Source organism: Neopsephotus bourkii, unplaced genomic scaffold (assembly GCF_033783945.1).
Source record: "Neopsephotus bourkii isolate Nb327-2 ecotype Australia unplaced genomic scaffold, CSIRO-AGI_Nbou_v1 NB_1526, whole genome shotgun sequence".
NCBI classification, from domain to species: Eukaryota; Metazoa; Chordata; class Aves; order Psittaciformes; family Psittacidae; genus Neopsephotus; species Neopsephotus bourkii.
The window spans coordinates 7,536,477-7,556,123 of record NW_026902002.1 but is presented as its reverse complement, the minus strand read 5'-3'; the positions used below and the strand labels follow the sequence as shown (position 1 = coordinate 7,556,123).

General features: G+C 63.2%; 2 protein-coding genes across 4 annotated transcripts in view; both read right to left on the bottom strand.

The window, feature by feature from the left end:
• SPEG (striated muscle enriched protein kinase) overlaps positions 1–6,300 on the bottom strand; it is a 38,219-nt gene extending 31,919 nt beyond the window's left edge. For 2 of the 3 annotated variants that reach the window (XM_061370263.1, XM_061370264.1), the window contains exon 1: positions 5,382–6,300. In XM_061370263.1, the coding sequence (XP_061226247.1) occupies positions 5,382–5,790 (409 nt within the window). In that variant the 5' untranslated portion in view covers positions 5,791–6,300. The remainder of the gene's footprint in view (positions 1–5,381) is intronic. The other variant, XM_061370266.1, reaches the window with a different exon arrangement.
• Positions 6,301–8,276: 1,976 nt separating this feature from the next.
• On the bottom strand, positions 8,277–13,959 carry DES (desmin). The gene is made up of 9 exons (XM_061370262.1): positions 13,310–13,959; positions 11,516–11,576; positions 11,241–11,336; positions 10,992–11,153; positions 10,775–10,900; positions 9,856–10,076; positions 9,674–9,723; positions 9,311–9,393; positions 8,277–9,198 (listed from the first exon to the last, which is right to left on the bottom strand). The coding sequence occupies exons 1-9, from the start codon at positions 13,861–13,863 to the stop codon at positions 9,157–9,159; spliced, it is 1,395 nt and encodes a 464-aa protein (XP_061226246.1). The 5' UTR covers positions 13,864–13,959; the 3' UTR covers positions 8,277–9,156.
• Between the last annotated feature and the right edge of the window lie 5,688 nt (positions 13,960–19,647).

Here is a 19,647-nt window from a genome sequence, read left to right as displayed (position 1 = left end):
GCGAGTCACACAAATGCCAGAGCTGGCACTAAAGGAATCTCCTGTCAGAGCAAGAGGCTCCTCAGCCCTGAGTGAGGACAGAGATGGGTACCACTGAGGGTACCCAGAGGGGCTCATGTTTGCCAGGGTCCCTGCGCCCATCGTCTCCCTGTCAGGTTCTGTCATCCAGGCTGTGCATGCCTGTGATCCTGCCACAGACCCGGGCACCACTCAAATGGAATAACAGCCTCGTCAGGGGTGCCAGGAAGGAGCCCAATGCTTGGGATCCACACAGTGCTGCTGGGGCAAGCACCTGCAGGGACAGCCCTGGGGCTGTCCCACAAGCATCCTGCCAAAACACAGACATCTGGGTATCCTCTGGCTGCCACAACAGCCACAGCTCCTGCTAGCTGCGCACACAGCCCTTCCCTGCGACTGCGGCTCTGCTACTCATCCATCCCCAGCAAAAGCCCAGGGGCGGCTCTGGGCTGCCCCAGAGATGCTGCACCCCTGGGAGAAGCTGGGTCACCTCCAAGGGGCTGTGCCTGCTGCGGGACCCAAAAGTCCTTTCCAGAGGCAGCAGGACCGGGTAATCCCCTGCAAGGGCAAAGCTGGAGTCCCAGCAGAAGGTGTTGGTGGGAGGTGACAGCAGCCGGGTCACCAGGGCAGCCCCTCTGCCCTGCCCGAGCCTGGGAGCAGCTCTGGCACTGCCCTGCTCCTCTGCAGGATGGGGACACAGGGCAGGTGACAGGGGCCAGCACAGCAGAGGCATGGAGCCGGGGCAGAGCTGGAGCAAGAAGCCCCATTGTGACCCGGATCCAGCTTCTCCTGCTGGACTCACACCGGCCCCAAGCTTAAAACACAGCATTAATTACACTGCTCGGAGAGCCATGGCTCCCCATGCCTTGCTGGGCCCCCCAGCAGCTCTGCCTGTATCCTGCCCTGCACCCCTGCATCAGCCCCCTTGTCTCAGTGCGCAAATAATTGATGGCAGCGGGTGCATACAGTCATCTTGGGTAGGAGGAGGTCTGGGCATGAATCTTTCATGTGTCTGTGCCTCCTGGAACTGCTGGAGGTGGGAATATGGTTGGAGACTGGGGAGAGGAGAACAATCCCCAGGCCTGTCCCCAGGGAGAAATAACTGCAGTGGATGGCCCTCCTCATGGGGCAGAGCAGCACCACAGCAGCCTTCTGGCCCTGGGGAACAGTGATGCTCTGCTGTGACCCCTCTCCTGAGGACTGGGGACACCTCAGGTGCCCTCCCCAGCATCACCTCCCCTTGCTGCTACCAGAAAGATGCCCCAGCTCACGGTGCCTGCTGTAGGCAGATGACACAGGACACAGGACTGCAATGTGACCTTGGCCCCGAGTGCCAGGGCACAGAGCAGGATGGCAGGAGGCATTCTGTCCCTGCTCTGCCAGTCCCGCTCCCAGCATCCCCACTGTCTCAGGCTGAAGGGCTGCACGCAGAGGGCAGGGCAGTTTAGAACCCGCTAGCCCCTTGTGCCAGCAACCTGGTCAGAAGGGCAGTGAGCACTGGGAGGAGGAAGAGGCCATCACCCATCACGCAGCCCTGAGCGGTGGTGCTATATTTGCCCGACCACAGGCCCAGGTCTCGGCCCCTTGCCTGTAACACAAGCCCTGCAGGCTGCCAGAATCTGAGGGGATGGCACATTCCTCAGCAAAAATAACCCGCCGGCAGCAGGCAGGAGGGCAGGGGTGGAGGTGACTGACTGGACAGCTGCACCCGCTGCGACCCTTGCGGGGAGCAGCCCTCCTGCTCCTCAGCACCCCGCGATGGGGACCCGGCACACGCGGCCACTGCACCAGCACCCTGCCCACTAGACCTGTCCCTGTGCCAGCCAAGACCAGCACCTGCGGTGGCACTGGCCATAGCAGCTCCCCAAAGGCAGCCCCCGTGCTGTCATGGTGCACACCCCACAGCAGTCCACAGCATCCTGGGCTCCTCCGAGAGTCCGCTGTGCCCTAAAGCTTCAGGGACAGCAAGGGGAAACTGAGGCAGCCCCAAGAGTCCCACGGGAGGGGGGAGATGGCAAAAGGAGGTGTTAGGTCCCGTTCAGTCCCTGAGGAGGGCTGGCAGGGGCTCCAGAGGGAAGGGGCAGTTGGCAATAAACATGGGCACGTTGCTGCGAAGTAAGGAACTAAAATTAGGCGCTGAGATAAATGGCGAGAGGTGCTTAGCCACCAGGGACACTGTCAGCTCAGCCGTCTCCACCAGGCTGCTATTGCCATCGCCATGCACCACCCGCTGCAAAATCATGCCCCCGGTGTAACTCTGGGCTGGATGGGAAGGGTCCATGCAAGGCCTCTGCACACAGGCAGCTCCTGCCCCTTCCCTACCCCCAAATCCAGGCCTTTGCAGGCTGTTCCCTGGGCAGAGGAAAGGTTCCAAGGTGGTTTGATTGCTGAGTGCAGGTGGAGGCGAGCAGAGCAAGACCCTGTACTGGGAGCCCAAGACGGACACATCCAACCTTGAAACAGGAGGCAGTCCCTGGAGGGAGGAGGATCAGGCAGTGCTGGAACAGCGAGGGAGAGCTGGGCCCTAAAAGCAGATTAGCTCAGGTTCTTAAGAGGTGATTTAATTCAGTTTACAGGGAAAAAAGGTCAGGAGATGGAGCTGAGAGGGGATAAAGGCTTTAGCGAGCCTGGGGGCAGTGGAGTTGCAATGGAGACCAGGGCTGGCTGGACGGGTCCAGAGGGTCCCTTGATGGGCCTGGGAAGCCCCCAGACCAGCCTGGTGCTGGTGTGAGAAGGGCAAATGCATCCCACCTGCACCCATGGAGCTGGGGCATGAGGGAGAACCTACAGCAGGCACAGAGAGTGTGGTGGGACACGGCATGGACAGTGTGGCCCTGGCAGCCCCTGCACCCGGCAGCCCCACGCATGCGCTCCCTGATCCCCACACAGGCACTGACGCACTCAGGGCACCTGGGAGAAGAGCAGGAGAAAATCATTAGTGGGGTGGAGCGACAGATTCAGGGCAAGGGATTAGAGGAGCTAAATCGGGCTTGTGCAAGCAAGGGGGAATGCTGAGCTGGTACCGGAGGAGCTGCTGGGGCTGAGCACGGAGCTGGGCAGCAGAGAGGCCCCCAGCCCACTAGCAGTGACCTGAGCCACCTTGGGGAGAGCTGCAATGAGCTGCAGCCTGGCTTGCATGCTGGGAGAGAAGGAGGGCTCTGTGCCCACCAGGAACTGCAACACGGTAGAGGCGAACTGAGCAAGGGCATCCCAATACCTTTAGATATGGACCCTGAGCCGTAGATAAAGACTTGGGGACCTTACACACCTCCCCCTTGCTCTATAAGTGGCTGATGACCCAGCTCACAGGGCTCCCAGTGAACAAGGATGGGGCATCCTTGCCCTGCACAGGGATGGCACAGCCACCAGTGGGACGTCCACAGTCCCCAGAGAGCTAGGTCTTGGCAGGGAGTGTGACGAGCCTCCAAGCAGCTGGGGCCCCCATGCTGGAGGCCGGTGAGCCATGGGACACATCCTTGTGTGGTGTCAGGGCAGGCGGGTGCAGAGCGGTGGCACAGCTCCTCCAGTTCACACAATGACCTGTCTCACTGCTTGGCTGGCAGCATGGAGAAAACGGCCTCTGGGGATCAACATGCTGAGTGCCAGCACCCTGCAGAAGGACCTGCTGATACAGCTGGACCCCCACCACGTCCCATTGCCTCCACAGTAGCATCCTTCTCCAGCACCTAGCAGGACATGGTGCTCCCTGGGCACTGCTGTGGCACATCAGAGACTGTTTTGCCCCAGTGCAAGGACAAAGCCACACCATGGGCTGCTGCGCTCCTTGCCAGCCTGGTGTCCCGGGACCAGCGTGGCTCCAGAGACACCTCTGCCCTGGAGCTGTCGTTTTGGGTGGCTGTTTGCTCAATGGCAGTGCACCCACAGCCAAGCGCCCGCTGTCACCCAGGGCAGGGTGACATTCACCCCGCGATTAGGCAATCCTGGCTGCTCCATCCTTCCCTCGGCTGCTCCAGAAAGGTGGCAGTGAGGGCTGACGGCTGGGAATTGGGAGCAGGGACAAGTGCGTCAGCACGACGGGAATGGGCACCTGGGGAAATCAGGTGGTGCCGTGGAGGGGTGCAGCTGCACACTGGAGTGACTGCCCCTTATACTGCTCCCAGAACAGCCTGCTGCTGCCCCATGGGACGCTGCCGGTCTCCCACTTTGCACACACAGCGCCGTGTGTCCAGCTGCACAGTGTCACTGTCCCCAAAGGTGCAATGAGCAGTGACCCTGCACAGATCCACTGCAGGGCAGGATCCGTCATACACATCTCTGCTTCCCGTCCCCCTGCCAGGCCCACGAGCAGCGCATACACCTTCTTCCATCCTCCAAAGGATGGCTCCTCCAGCCTCCCTGCTCACACACAGCAACTCCTCCTCTTCCTCCATTGCTCCCTTTCAGCACTGCAAAGGTTCCTTCTGCTCTCCCACAGCCACCCAGTCCCCTCCACAAGGTCCACCATCTCCAGCACTCCTCCTGTGCTGCAAAGGCCTGGGTGCAGCTGCTTCCCCAGAGCCTCAGGCCTCAGCACTGCCTGCCTTGCTCCCTGCCCTCGCTGTTCCCATGCAGTCAGCTCAGTATGTCAAAGGAGTGCCACCAGCCAGTACTGTCTGTAAAACCCAAGGGAGGTGGCATCCATCCTGGAGCAGAGGGGCTGAGCCCCAAGTTTGCCTGGCCCCCATGTAGGATGAGACCCACCCACGCAAGCGCCCACAGCAGTTCCACGCACCCCCTGTGTGCCAGAGGAGAGCGAGGGATGCTGCACCCGGGGATGAGAGCAGAGGAGCTGCCATCGGCTTCCACCCCTGCTCATTAACCACCAGGCCCCGCCTCCTGCAGTGTCAGGCTCCTCCCCCGTCCCCGTGCTAGAGCATCCCAGCTCTCCCAGTACAGTCCCAGGGCCCAGTACACTGCGCGGTGTTGCCATGGGCAGCTCTGCCCTCGGGCAGCTGCTGCATGGGGTAGCTTGTGCAGGGCCACCATGGTGTCCAAGGGACCATGTCGGTGGCTGCAAAGGGTTGCAGCTCCAGTGCCATGCACCCTGATCTCTCTCTCTCTCCTCCTGCCCTGAGCAGGCTTGGCATCACATGCTCCCAACACCTCCATGCCCAGCCTTGGCACCCTGCCTGCCCTGGCAGCAGGTACTGCAGCCACATGCTCGCTGCAGGCCAGAGAGACACTCCGGTGCTGCCAGCACTGGGCATGCCAGCCTGCAGCAGGGTTGGCACAGCAAAACCCAGCTCTGGCTGTCCATAGCCATGCATTGTAGTGGGAGCTTGCAAAACACCGCTGCCACCTTCAGCAAATGCGAGCCCGTGGCTGTGCCAGCACAGCCATGCCAACAGCCATGCTGCCCTTACCTTCCATGTCAATGATGGCGAGCACAGCGCTGGTCATAGCCTCTCCTCGCTCGTTCTTGGCAATGCAGGTGTACACACCAGCATCCTCCTTCTTGCTGTCCCGGATCCAAAGGGTTCCATACTCCTCCTCGCTTGGGGCCAAAACCTCCTCGTTCCGGTACCAGCGGAGGCTGGGCCGGGGGTTGCCCACCACCACCACCCGCAGTCGGATGTCGCAGCCGGTGCCAATGGCCGCGTTCTTCAGCTTCCGCACGAAACATGGTGCCGCCAGGCGAGCCGGGCCCTCCTCAGCTGCCCCCACCTCTGCCGTGACCTTGGCGCGCTTCGGGGGGATGCCGGGGCTCGGCGGGGCCGCCCGGGGGTCCCCACTGGCCCTACTGGTGCCACCACGTCCCTGTGCTCGGTGCATGGTCTGCAGCTCCCCTGCCCTCACCCGCCGCCCCTGCTGCCCTGAGCCGGCAGCACCGTGCCCCTCTTCTTGCCCTGTCTGCAGCCCAGGGGTGCTGGGTGCGTGCCAGGGGTGCCTGGGCGCAGGCAGCCCCCCAGTGCAGGTGCCGTCCGGTTCACTGCCTCCACCCCACCGGTTGCAGCCCCGAAGGTCGCAACGTCGTGGGCAAGCAAGGAGCTATTTTTAGATGGGGCTCTGGTTGCTGGTGGCTGAGCCGCCGCTCACCAAGCGCCCGGTGCTGTGCGGCACCCACACCCCATGCTCCACTGCGAACCCCAGCTTGCCCGGCCCCTCGGCACCTGCTCCTCCACTGGCCTGGGTGTGAGTCCCGCAGGTGCCGGCTGCTCGCTGAGCCGTCCCAGCACTGGGGCCCTGGCGTCCCCCCTCCTCGCCCGTCCCGTCCCGTCCCGTTCTGCAGAGCCCTCGGCGAGCTGCACTGCCTCTGCCCCCTCTTCGAAGTGACAGCTGCCTCTGATATGTCACATTCCTTGGCCAGGCTCCCCCTCTCCGCACCCGCCGTCCCGGCCTTGCAGCCTAGCTCCTCTTGCAAAGATAGAAATGGGCCAGCGCCTTTCCATATTAGCAGTGAGGCTGAGGGGGACCCAGCCTTCCTCCCCCCCCCCCTTCTTCTTCTCCAGCAGTGTCACCGGATCAGGACAGAGAGACCCTGGTGGCATGTGGAGGGAAAGGACACCGTCATGCTTCCTGCAACGAGACCCTGCGCAAGAGCCAGCCCAGCGGGGCCCCTTTGCCCCATCCCCAGCAGGCAGCGGAGGAGTGGATCCTTGCATCCATCCTCACCCCAAAACCACCCTGCTGGAAGGATGCAAACACAGCAAAACCCCATTTCTCTCACTGAGAGCCTGCCTCACTGCCCTGGGCAGTGTGAGTTCTGTCCTGCCTCCTCATGCAAGCCCTGCTTAGAGCAGGAACACTGCTGTTTGGGTTTGGGGTGCCCCATGAGAGCTCCTACGAGCTGTGTTCCAGGCAGTGAGTGACCAGGGACTGCCTATGTCAGGCGCTGCCTCACCACCCCCGGCCAGGCAGGGCTTCCCCAGCTCCTGGAGCAACGCACACATCTCGGCACCTGGCCCTGGCCGCCCTCGCCGGGGCTGTAAATCTGGGCGAGCAGGACACGAGCGACACGGCACGCTGCTTCCCAGCTACGCACCAGCCTTGGCACAGCCCGTTGCCACCAGGCGGAGGGTGCCAGCATCAGCGGAGCATCACCCGCGAGCAGGAGATCCCAGGATCCCCACAGCTTGGGGTGATTGGTGCACACCGGAGCAGGATGCCCAGCTAGACCCACGGCCTGGCTGCAGAGGGGCTGAGCGAGCCCCAGCCGGGGGCTCTGAAGGCTGGAGGAGAAGTCTGTGAGAGGCATCGGGGGCTCTTCCCTGCGGGCAAAGGGCTGCTCCGTCCCCTGCCGTCCCCGCTCTGCCGCAGGGGCAGCGCTCTGGCCCAGCCAGCCTGGCCCCGCCAGGGAGCGAGGTGTCGTTCCTCCCAGGCAGCCCTGGGATCCGTCCTCGGTGTCACAGGGCCACCTGCTGGAGACAGCCCTTGGGAGACGACACCCCCTGACCCAGGCCTGCCCGCACCCGAAACTGAGGCTCTCCACGCCGGCCTTTTCACCAGGGACCCCAGTGCCGTCCCCACTGCTGGCAGCAGCACCTGCCTTGGCCCTAAAACGCCACACCCGGCCAAGCCCACCGCCCTCCCGGGGGGGGGGGTACAGACCCTCCAGCACCCTGAATTTCTTTTACCTGGAGGATGCCCGACCCCAGGTTCCCCTGCTGCAACCCCCCATCACTGGGGTGAAGGAGGCGAACTCAAGACATGCCCCACACCGTAACAACAGTCAGGAGGGCTTGTGTGCTGGGGGGAGAGGGCATAGGGGTCAGGATTAAGCTGGAGGTTGAAGCTGGAGGCTCAGCCTGGGGTGGGGGCAGGTGTGGGATGCTGGGGAGTGATGGAGGAGGAGTAGATTTGGGATGAGGGGGGTTCTGCTTGCAGACTGTGGGAAAGAGGGCTCTTGGAGGAGTCTCAGGCAGGTGTGGGTTAGGACAGGGCTGGACAGGATGGGGAAAGAAAGGAGGTGGCCGTGGGGCTGAGGGCCACAGGGCTATGGTGGAGGTCCTGGGTATGTGAGGGGACAGGAGAGAGTCACCCAGCGCCCCTCCAAATCTGCTCAGGGCTCGGCTGCTACCACTGCCGCCAGTCCCAGCAGAGCTCCCCCGCCCGGCACATCTGGGAAACCCACCGCCACAGGCAGCAAACCGCTCTGGGCACCTTCAGTGCGAGGGACACACGCGTTTTGAGGGGAACAGCCCAGGGGAATGCTGCCCCCTCTATCCACCAGCCCATCCCTGATGGGATGCACACCCCCCAGTGCTGCCTCCCCACCACCCCGCCCCATCCCTGCTCCAGAGATGCGCTGGGAGGATGGATTGATGCTCCGCTGTTTATTTCAGCCGCCCGAAGAGTCAGGTAGACGTGGTGGGGTGCGGGTGCAGTGGGGCGAGGGTTGGAGGCACTTGCCCTGGCCCCCGGGCCTCTCTCAGGCTCCTCTCCTTCTCTCCCCCCTCTTTCCCACTCACTCACTCCTCCTCTCTCCCGTGTCCACCTACATGTACCCTCTCGGCTCGTGAGCCTGGACCCGCGCAGCTTCCTGCTGCTGGGGTCCCCGCGATGGTGAGGGAAGGGCGCTGCCCTCCTCTGCCCCATGGGGCTGCCTCTCTGGTGGGGGGGACGGGGCAGGGCCCCATCACCCCGGGGCCAGGAGGAGGATGCAGGTCGGGAGCACCCTGGCTCCGAGCCGAGCAGACAACGGGGTCTCAGCTTGGAACCTGCTTCTCCCTATCCTGTCATCACCGCCATGCACCCAGAGAAGTGCCAGCTCCGGGGGTCCGGCGGTGCCGGTGCAGGGGGATGGGATGGGACGGACCCCAAGCCCCTGCCAGGCGTGGGGAGGGGGCTGTGGGGGGATCCAGAACCCGCTGCTGGGACCGTCCGGCTCTCTGAGGAGCTGGCCCAGGCCACCACCTGCTCCCCCCCCGACCCCTCCTGCCTGTCCCCTCCCTCCTGCCTTCCTGCCGTCCCCTGGCCTGGGCCTGATCCTGACGCTGGCGTTGCCGCTGCGAAGCTGTGAAAGCAGAGTGAGCCTTTTGAAGCCGGAGGAGAGAGCCCGGGGGTGCGGGGGCCAGGAGGCGGCTGCCAAGGGGGACCCCTTGGGCAGTGCCGAGGGGCGAAGTGGGGGCAGGGGGAGGGCTTGGCGGCGGGACGGAGGCAAGGACAGAAGGTGCCAGTGGGCTGCCGGCGCTGCTTCCTCTACAGCACCTCGTGCTGCTGCTGGGTCGCCTCACTCACCACCTGCAGGAGAGAGGCACCGTGAAAGGCCACGTCGTGTCTGCACCAGAGCCCCCAGCACCAGGATAGGGTCCGTGTCCCCCCCCCCCGCCTCTCTGCCACCGGCTGTGCTCACCTCCCCATCACGGGTTTCGATGGTTTTGATCATCACGGTCTTTTTGGTGTGCACCTCGGAGGCACGCTGCTCTGGGCTGGTCTCTGCGGATGGGAGGACACAGGGGATGAGACCGCAGGGACATGTGGCATGGGGTCACAGCCATAGGGCTGGGGTGGCCACATGCTTCAGGAGCCCTGGATTAACCCCCCGTCAGTTTATGGCAACAGCCAGCCCAGTGCCTCCACACCAGGAGCTCAATGTGGCACCCCTCGGTCCGCATCTGCCAGCCGTGCTGCAGCCCTCCAGGAGGGAGATTACCCCACAAACTGGGGACCCCTGGGGACTCAGTGCGGGTCCCCCTCTTCACAGAGCAATGCTCACCTCGGAAATTGAGTGCAGAAGCAAAGGTCTGGTGCATGGGGATACTGATCCTGTGGGGACAAAAAGGGGAGAGCTCAGCACCAGCCAGCTCCCACCCTTGGGTGGCTGCTCATGGGGTGAGAGCTCACAAACCATCTGACCCTGCTGGTCCTCCCACTTTGTCCTGCCCTCCCGCCACTCACCGGCTCTCCTCGCCTTCCAGCAGCTTGCGGTATGTGGCAATCTCCACGTCCAGGGCCATCTTGACATTGAGCAGGTCCTGGTACTCACGCAGGTGCCGGGCCATCTCATCCTTCAGGTGCCGGATCTCCTCCTCCAGCCGGGCAATGGTGTCCTGGTACCCACCAGCCTCCCCCGCAAAGCGTTCCTCCATCTCCCGCATTTGGCGCATCAGCGAGTCATTCTGAGGAGACAGCGGGGCTCAGTGAGGAGGGGGGATCTGAAGGGGTCAGGGGTCAGCTGGGGTGGGAGCTGGGGATGCTGGGGGGTCCCTAGGATAGAGACAAAGACTTAGGGAGACCTGTGGCAAACCCTTGGGGGGGTCCAGCAGACACAGGACAATAATGGGTGGCTGTCACCCTCTATCTGTCCAGCTCTGAGCAGCAGGTTCTGGTAGGGACAAGATGGGGATGTGCTGGGTAACCCCAGCACCCTGTGCCCTGGCACCCAGGCCCCCCAGCAAAGCCATCCTACACCATGCAGAGGGGCATGGAGAGGTGCAGGAGCACCAAACAGCTGCCCGCAGATGGCACTGCCACACTGGTGGCTGCTGGCTGGCTCCTGTGACCATGAGGGTGCCAAGGGACTGTTGTGCCTTGTTTGTTTGCAACCACCTTCCCAGCCTGCAACCAGACACCCTGAGCACTGTGCCGCCTGCCTGGAGCCTCCCAGGCTGGGCACCTTTTGCAGTCCATGCCTTGACCTCAGGGCTCTGCCAAAACACCTCACAGAGGCCCTGACTGCCACTGCGGGAGGTGCAGCCCAAATCTGCAGTGTAAGTCCCCCCCATGGCAGCACCATAGAGAGCTGGGAAGAGCCCCGCACCCCAGAGATGTCCAGAGGTCCCCTGGAGCAGTAAGTCCAACACTGCCCACAGCTTACCGTGCCCTTGAGGGCATCAATCTCGCAGGTGTAGGACTGGATCTGGTGCCGGTACTCCAGCATCTCCTGTTTCGCCTGCCGCAGTGCATCGTTGTTCTTGTTGGCCGCTTGTGTCAAGTCATTCACCTGGGGAGAGACCAGGGTCAGCTCGCAAGGGCACTGGCACTGCCAAGACCTACCCCCCTGGGTCCAGACAGGAGCCCACCGCATCCCGCACCTTGGACTTGTACCACTCCTCAGCCTCCGCGATGTTCTTGGCAGCGATGCTCTCATACTGAGCACGGATGTCCCGCAGCGCAGCCGTCAGGTCAGGCTTGGAGATGTCCATCTCCACCTGGATGTGCTGCTCCTGCAGCTGAGCCTGCAGCTCCCGGATTTCCTGGGGGAACAAAGCGACGCCTCAGGGCGCCCATTCCATCACCCAGACCCATGGGTGCCTGTGGGAAAGGGGGCACTGCTGACCTACCTCTTCGTGCACCTTCTTGAGGAAGGCGATCTCCTCTTGCAGGGACTCAATGCGTCTCTCCAGGTCAATACGTGCCAAGGTGGCTGCGTCTACATCCTGGAGGAACACAGAGAGGGGCAATGTGTTTGGGAGGTGTGCAGAGAGAGGACCAGGGTTGGAAGGTGCAGGGCTGTGCCCAGGGCCATGCCCTGGAGTTGGGGCCAAGCTCCTGGGGGCACATAGGGATGGGAAGGGAGGTGAGGGTCCCATGCCACACAAGGGGGACAGGTACTCACGGCTCTGAAAGCAGCCAGGTTGTTCTCAGCCTCCTCCTTCAGCTGGATCTCCTCTTGAAGTCTATAGGCAGAGAGGGAAGGTTAGGGGGGGCAGAGGAAGCCCAATCCCACAGCAGCAATGTACCCCCAAGCTGTCCCTTAGCTCAGCATGTCCCGGTGGGAAGACAGTGGATTGTCATGTATTCCCGGCAGGCATCGGGAGGGCTGGCAGAGGGCCAGGGGCTCTTCCTCCCATTCCCTATTATAGTCAACGCCGGAGAGAGCACAAAGGCATGAGGTCAGCTCGGTGCCACGCGCACTGCCCCGGCCCTTATAGGGGAGAGTGGTCAGCAGCTGGGGGGACGGGGTGCAGGATCCAGCACGGGGGGCCCAAGGGGTGGCCACCGGCTGAGACATCCCTGGGAGAGCAGGACAGGGAGGTCTCAGCGATGCTGTGGGACAGGGAGCAGGGACTGCTGTAGTGTGAGGCCAAGGTCAGGGCTGGCTGTGCCAGGGGAGGGGGCAGTGCCGCTGCTGCCGGTCAGGGGGAAGCGGTGGGAGGGAGAGGGAGGTGCGCGGGTGGTGCTGGCACTCAGGGTGGCAGGAACCCGACACCCGTTTGTTGTGTGCCTTCTTCCTCCCCTGACATTGCAGGGCCCTCCATGCTGCCCCCCCCCAGCTTCCCAGCATCGGAAGCTCTGCCTCACCTAGCATAGGGTCCTACCCCAGCACTGACTGGCTGGGACAGGGGCTGGGGCTGGGGGGGAGGCAGCAGGCTGTGTTACCCCCAGGAGATGGGGACTTGGTGTCCCCTCAGTGTAGGGGCCAGGAGAGAAGGTTTAGACCAGCACCAGAACAAGCAGCTCCCCCTGCGCATCCATCCCTGCTGCCAGGTGCCCCGAACTGGTCAGTCCCTGGGGTTCGTTCAGCCTGGCCACCTTTGGCTATTCCCTCCTGGCCCCAGTTCCGTCCTTGGCACCAGCCAGGACCACAGCATCCTCGGGGGGTTCCTGCTGCTCCCAGAGCACCATGGACACCCACACAGGCCTGGAGCATCCCTGCGGAAGTGCAGCTGCTTCCTCCCCCCCCCCCTTCTTTGCATCCGGAGCTGGCGAAGTATGCCCCCCCTCTCGCCGGGTCATCCTCCCCCTTGCTTCTGCCTGCCTGGAGGTTCCATCCGTCCGCCTGTCTGTCCCACAGGGCTCAGCTCACTGATGGGCTCTCCAGCCCTCTCTGGTGTGAGCAGGGTTGGGGGGCACACTGATCCCCCAGCTCTGGGGATTCCATGGCACCAGAACCTGACCTCAGCCCTGCCGCAAGGGAGGGCATGGGAGGACACCTTTGCTGCTGGATCTGCCCTGCCCACTGGGTGCTACCTGGGTGCCTGGTGAGGGCTGGCAACAGCCATCAGAGTACCCTGCTGAGCTGCCCAGGCTGTGGGCACCTACCTCACCTTGCCCCGTACACCCCTGGGACAGCTTACCCCTGCCTGCTCCACTCTGTGGGTCAGGGAGCACCCAGCACTGGCATAGCAGGTTGCCGGTGCCTTTCTCCCTCCCAAAACTCACAGCCACCATGCCAGGAGCTGGCACCCTGCAAAGTGCCCTGAAGGTAAGAGGCACAACCAGGTGCTCTCCCACCCCAGGGATGTGGCAGAGGGGAGAGAGTAGTGGGGCTGATGGGCTCTCAGCGTGGGGCACAAGGATGGCACTGAACATGCCAGGAGGTGCCAGAGTAAGCTGTGCCACCATCCTTCCCTAGGGATGGAGGTATACGCATGGATGCCCACAAGAACATGCCGAGGCCCCCACTCACTTCTGCTTGAGCTTCTGCAGGTCATCGAGCAGGTTGTCGCGCTCCACCTCGACACGAGCCCGCTGGTTGGTGAGCAGGTCCACCTGGCGCCGGAGCTCCCGCAGCTCCTCCTCGTACATCTCGGCCACCCGGGTGGGCTCCTTGCCCCGCAGGCGGTTCACTTCGGCCACCATGAGGGCGTTCTGCTGCTCCAAGAAGCGCACCTTCTCGATGTAGTTGGCGAAGCGGTCGTTGAGCTCCTGCAGCTCCACCTTCTCGTTGGTGCGGGTCTGGAGAAACTCCTGGTTCATGGCATCAGCCAGGCTGAAGTCCAGCAGCTCGCCGGCACCTTGGTAGGCGCTTTGGTAGGAGCGCAGGGGCGTCACGCGGGTGGTGCGGAAGCTGGACAGGCTGGGCACGGCTGAGGTGCGGGACACCTGGTAGACGCGAGAGGTGACGGAGCTGCCGCTGCTGCCCTTGCCCCCGAAGGAGGCACGGGAGAAGACCGGGGAGGCACCGCCAAAGGTGCGGCGGTAGGAAGAGACCCGCTGGCTGGAGGAGTAGGACTGGCTCATGGTGGCGGTGTGGGGCGGCGAGGCCGGAGCAGGGAGCAGGCGCTGGGGCTGGCGAGCGGCCGGCGGCTCTGTGAGGCGTCGGGAGGGGACCCGCGACGCCGCTATTTGTATCCTGCTGACATCATTCGCCCCTCCTGCTGCCGCCGGGCAGCTGGGGATGCTGCTGCGGGGGGACTGCTGCCAGCCCCCGCCTACCGCCCCTTACCTGCCTGCACCCTGGGCCGTGGGCCCCCCCGCAAACAGCAACCGGCACCCCCAGACCCTGCCGGGGTATCAGCCTCCCTCCTGGCCCCCACTGCACTGCCCTGTCCCTGACCCATGGATGGGGCAGGCTGGTGGTGAGCCCCCCAGCGCTGCCCAGAGCCCTGTCAGGGCATATTGCCATCCCACCCATGGCGGGGGCAGACAGACAGATGTCCTAGGCTGATGCCAGAGGAGGAAGAAGGGGACTCAGCACTTCGCACCACCACTGGGCCCCTTAAGCCAGACCCCATGCATGGTAGCTATGGTCCGCAGATCTGCCTTGAGCACCCCAAAATGCTGATGATGCCCTGACCCACCCAATGGCTCAGATCTCCATGTGGGGCCAGACTCCAGCCTCCCCCCCCCCCCCACCCAGGGAAGGGCAATAGAGGCATTTAGGTGGGTTGTGATGTGGGGAGACCCCCACCCTGAGTGTCCTTGTGCTGAGCCACCACCCAACACCCCTTTCCGACAGAGGGGCCTGAATGCCAGCCCAAGGCTGGGCACTTTCGAGGTGCTGCTGAGTGACCCCGAGCAGGTGCTGGGTCCAAGCCTTCCCGGTGACGTCAGCCCCTCAGGTCCTCACTGTGGCACATTCCCGAAGCAGCAGGCACCCAACCAAAATAGCCTCCAAGCTCATATGCGTGGGACACAGTGGTATTTATAGCCACGGGAAGCACCCTCTTAACCCTTCCTGTGCCAGGTGTGTGGAGAGGACCCTGCCCGGAGCAGCCCCAGCCCCCCTCTGGTCCCTGTCACCCTGAGAGAAGGATAAGGTCCTCAGGTCATCCAAGGGTGCTGCAGATTCTGCTGTCCCCTCAGCCGTCCCCTTGGCCTGGCAGTACTTAGGGGATCAGAAAGCCCAGCCCAGCTCCCCAAATCCTCCCAGACTGGGAAATACTCCAGTTCACCCCACTGCAGCATCACACCTCCTGGACAGGCATTGGGCAAGGGCAGGGACCCCTGGAGCTCTCCAGAAACCAGTGCCAGCTAACGAGGACATCCTAAGGGAGAGGGACTGTGCTGGGGAAGCCCCTCGGGGGGTTGCCCCTTGCCTGGGCAGCATCCCATCCTCCCCAGGCCCTCTGACTCCCCCCACCTGGTGACCCCCAGCTCTGCCCAAGCTGGCCTCTTTTGGCTGACATCAGCTGGCAAAGCCCCAGCGCCTCTGTCCCTGGGTGCTGGCAGAGGGGACCAATGTGCCAGCGGGCACCGAGTGACTCAGCAGCAGGAGCCGTGCTCAGTCCTGCCTGGCCTGCGCCCCTCAGCCCTCCATCCCGGATACAAGGCTGATGCTGAGCAGTGCCAGGGCTTGTCAGTGGCAGCATCAGCAGGGATGCCTCAGCTTGAGGAGAGCTCCTGCTTGCCTACTCCCTGCCACCCGGGGGGGGGCCAGCAAAGGCCTGGGCTCCACAGCCATGCAGGTGGGAGGGGGCTTGGTGCCCCATATCCCTTCTGTCCCCTCAAGCCCCCCATCCCCAGAGCCCCCCCCAGCCACCTATTTGCAGCTTAATGCAGCAGCTACCCGCAGGGTGCCCGCTGCCTGGCGGAGCCTGCCTTTAAAAGGGAAGGTATTTCCAGATGGGGTTGTTTCATCCCAGCGCAAGGGGGAGGATGGGAGGAAGGGAGGGGGGGGAGAAGATGGAAAAACAGGCAGCACCCTTCCTCCTCCTGGCCTTGCTCCGAGCACATCCCTGAGCTCCTTACGTGTGCCTTGCCTGACCCTTGAGTGCCGTCAGGGTGGCGTGCCAGGCCTTGGCTGGGGTGCAGAGGAGCAGGTGGGAGCCCACAGCAGTACAGGGGTCCCCATGGGTCTGGTCCAGCACAATTCCAGCTGTACTGTTTAGCCATCCCTTCCGGTGAGCCCACCCCACTTCACCACGGTGTGGGGCGATGGGGAGCATGGGTTCCCAGGGATGCGTTGTCCAGGGTGCTTAGCACCCTGCCATAGTGCTTCAGGTAGGCCTGGAGCCCTCATCCCACAGAGCAGGGGGGTGCAATTTTGGGGTGCCCTAGGGAAGGGAAACACTGCTGCTAGGAGGGGAGGCAGCTCAGAGGGGTTAATCAGGAGCATCCTCCTGATCCCACTCTAGGACAAACTGAAGTGGCTTTTCCTCAGCTGCTGTGACAGCCTTCCGGGATGGCTCTGTGCAGGCAGGGGCCCCATGGCTGGCAGAGGGTGACAGATGCCTTGGACTTTCCACAGCCTCTTAGGAAAGCCCCATTTGCCTTCAGGACTCAGCAGCACAGGAAGCAGGGGGCAAAGAACAGGACCTGGGAACCCCTGCCAGAGTCCCATTCAGGGCCACAGCACTGGGGGCTGCAAAACGTAAGGAGGCTGCAGAGAACAGCCATGCAGAGGTGCCTCCTGTCCTGTCCTGTCCAGCCCCGTTCATCCTCCCCATGGCTCCATCCCAGGCCAGCCTGACCCAGACCGACAGAGCCTGGGAAGCAGCTTCCAAGCCCCTGCACTGGCTTGGCCCCAGCTCCCAGGCTTGGGACGAGGCTGCTGCCGGGAAGGCATCGGGAGCTGGAATGTCAAACAACTCCCTCCCGTTGTGACATGCCCGTGAGTGAATCCAGCTGCATCCTGCTGCCGCCCCTCCTCCCCGGCCCTCCCTCCCTGCTGCTCCCCCAGGATTTAAGCCGCTCGGGGAGCCAGGAACAGCATCCCTGGGGTTGAGATCTTGGGGCTTGGAGATGGGCAGGATGAAGGGACAGCGTGCCAGCCCCTCCTCATCCCCATTCTCAGACACTGGGGCTCCTGTACCCCTGTTAGGCCTGGCCCTGGCTCAGGGGTGAGTGGAGGGATGAGAATGAAGCAGCCAGGGTGTCCATCCCCCTCCCTCCTGGCCCCTAGCCTTCTCCCTGCATCCCACTCCTTTTAGAGCCATGAGTCTCCCAGGCGCCTTTACCCTAAGAGGGAAGGACTGTGTGGTCCATTCCCTGGCGCTGACGGACCCAGGGCGCATGCTATTGTCTAAATAGGAGATAGTTCTTCCCTCCCTGGAAGGACTGCCGGGGTCCTGGGTGCCCCACAGACTGTAGCCCCCAACCTGCTGCTCACCCCAGCTGTCCCCATGCCTTCACCCCCACCTGAGGACTTGGAGCCATCACTGTGGCTGTCTGGTTGCCCCTGGCCCCAATCCCTGTGTCCCCAGCTGATAGGGATGTTGGGGGTGATAGCCTGTCTCCGAGTGGCACAGGGATGCAGGAGGGTGCCTGGCTGCCCTGCAGCATGTATGGATGCTGGGTGTATCCATCTAGCCTCCATAACCTGTATGGATACTGGAGAGTGTTTGCTTGCCCTCCTGGGTCTTTGTAGGTCCTTAGGGTGAGTTGTTGCCCCAGTGGTCCATGAGGATGCTGGGGTGACCCATTGCCCCAGGACCACATAGATGCTGGATGAGACCAGCTACCTCTGTGTCCATGCAGAAGCTCGAGTCATATACCTGCCCCTATCACTCATCCCAGCTAGCCCTGCAATCCATGCAGATGCTGGGGATGTTTACCCATCCCCACAGCCCAGGAACTGGCTGAGGGTGCTCACCCGCTCTCATGGTCCGTGGGGTTATTCACCTGCCCCAGTGGCCATGAGGGTGCTGGGGGTGCCCAGCTGCCCTCACAATCCCTGTGGATGTAGGGATGACTGGCCACCCTCGTGGTCCCTGATGGTGCTGCGGTGTCTGTCTGCCTTCCCGATAGCGTCACCCATGCCAGTGAGATGAGGTAGCATCACTGCCCACTGCATCACTGCTGTCTCATGAGGCACGGTGGCCATTCGCTCAGCCTCCAGCAATGCCCGGGCAGTGATTTCACTTTCCCATGCCCAGACACGTGGGCCGGGAAGGGGGGGGACCGCCTCGATTGGTGCCATCCCTTCACCCATCCTGGCAGGGGGGGGTCCAGGCAGCCTGGCAGGCAGCGGGAGAAGGGGGCGGCACTTCCTGGCGCTCGGGCTGTGTTTACAGGCTCTGTCCTGGGCCATCTCCCCATTAACCCCTTCCACTGTGCCTCAGATCCGGCTGCCTGCCTCCAGGGAAGACCGCTTCTAGGAGCTCGGCCCCCCCACCCTGAGCTGCCAGGGGATGCAGGAAAGGGCACGGTGCTCTCTCCCCTGGTCCGGCCCTTGACAGGCACCCCATGGCACACACGAGCCCCCGAGGAGGAGCTGGTTATAGCTGCCAGGGCTCCCTGCTGCAGCAGTGGGTTCCGTGGGGCAGAGAGGGATGGCACAGGAGCAGTGCCTTCCCAGGAGGGCGGTGTTGGGGTGGAGGCAGCAGCAGCAGGTGCTGTGCAGCCCCTGGCACCCAGCCAGGCTGAGTCAGAGCCCACCCGGGTATAGCCAGCGGGAGCTTTTTCTGGAAGCCCCTGTTGTTCCAGGAATAGCTGCGGCATGCCAAGACCCTGCCCTTTTGCTCGGCTCGTGGGGCTGGGCCTGCCACTCACCCCCTGCTCCAGCCACCCAGGAACTGACCCTGGTACCCCCTGCTCCTGCACCCATACCCCTGAGACCCATCTGCCCTCAGCACCAGCATCTGCTGGGTACCCACCCTGGACAGCCACTGGCTGGGGTGGCCATGGGCTCAAGATGTCCCCAGGTGTCCCCCCAGCATGGCCTGCGGAACACCCCGCAGTGGATGGCACTGATCTGGGTGCTGCAGCAGCAAGGGGTGATGCTAGCAGGAGCAGGGGAGCTGCAAGGCACCCATGTACCTTGGGCAGGAGGGTGCAGGGCAGGGGCGCATACAGCCCAGCTCTGGGCTGGGTGCTGGGTTCCTGCTCCAAGCTTGGTCCTGTCCCAGGAGGTGCTGTGACCGTGTTTTGCTGTGGTTGACATGGAGACCCCACAGCTGCCTGGTTGGGGTTGCCGGCTCCCTTTGCAGGGGGAGAGGCAGGTGCTGCAGGCTGGGAGCATTAATCCAGAGCTGTCATGAGTTCCTAGCACAGCAGGTCCCAGGGTCAGCAGCAGCAGGAGCGCCAGTTTCCAGTCCCCAGGACACGGACAGGGTCTCACAGTAACAGTGCCCACGCTGGTGACTCAGGAGCTGGAAATCTGGCTGGCACCAAGCACCTGGGCCCCATGGAGTGCTCGCAGGCTGCCATGTCCCTCCCATAGCTAGGAAGACACATCCTGCTGGGAAATGATGCACAAGCACTGATGGAAACCCAAAACCCCACTGCCACACCCGTCCCATGCAGGGGACTGAGCCAAGGGCAGGAGCCACCCCAATCCATGTGAGGCCCAGGGGACCTGTCCCCTATATGTGCCCAGGCTGTTTCCCTGCTGGGGCTGGTAGGCAGCTGGGGTGCTATCTGCCACTGTGCCAACTTCCAGCACCCCTGTGCACCACTGTCACTCAGGGATACTGGTTCCCAGCATGGCACCAAGGGCTTGTGCTTTGTTTTCTGTAAGTGCTGGGCACTGCCAAGGCAGGAAAACAGCAATAGTGGAGGGCTGCAGCTTGGCTCATCCCAATGACAGCCACCCTGGGCATTAGCACCCCTGGGCAGTGCAGGGACAGCTGCAGGTGAGCCAAG

Bases quoted from the DNA above. Each gene is read 5' to 3' on its own strand.
- DES (XM_061370262.1), bottom strand. From the start codon at position 13,863: ATGAGCCAGTCCTACTCCTCCAGCCAGCGGGTCTCTTCCTACCGCCGC. The intron at 11,577-13,309 runs GTGAGTGGGGGC...CTCTGCCTATAG, and splicing joins CTGCAGAAGCTCAAGCAGAA to ACTTCAAGAGGAGATCCAGC. The intron at 11,154-11,240 runs GTAGGTCAGCAG...TTGTTCCCCCAG, and splicing joins TCAAGAAGGTGCACGAAGAG to GAAATCCGGGAGCTGCAGGC.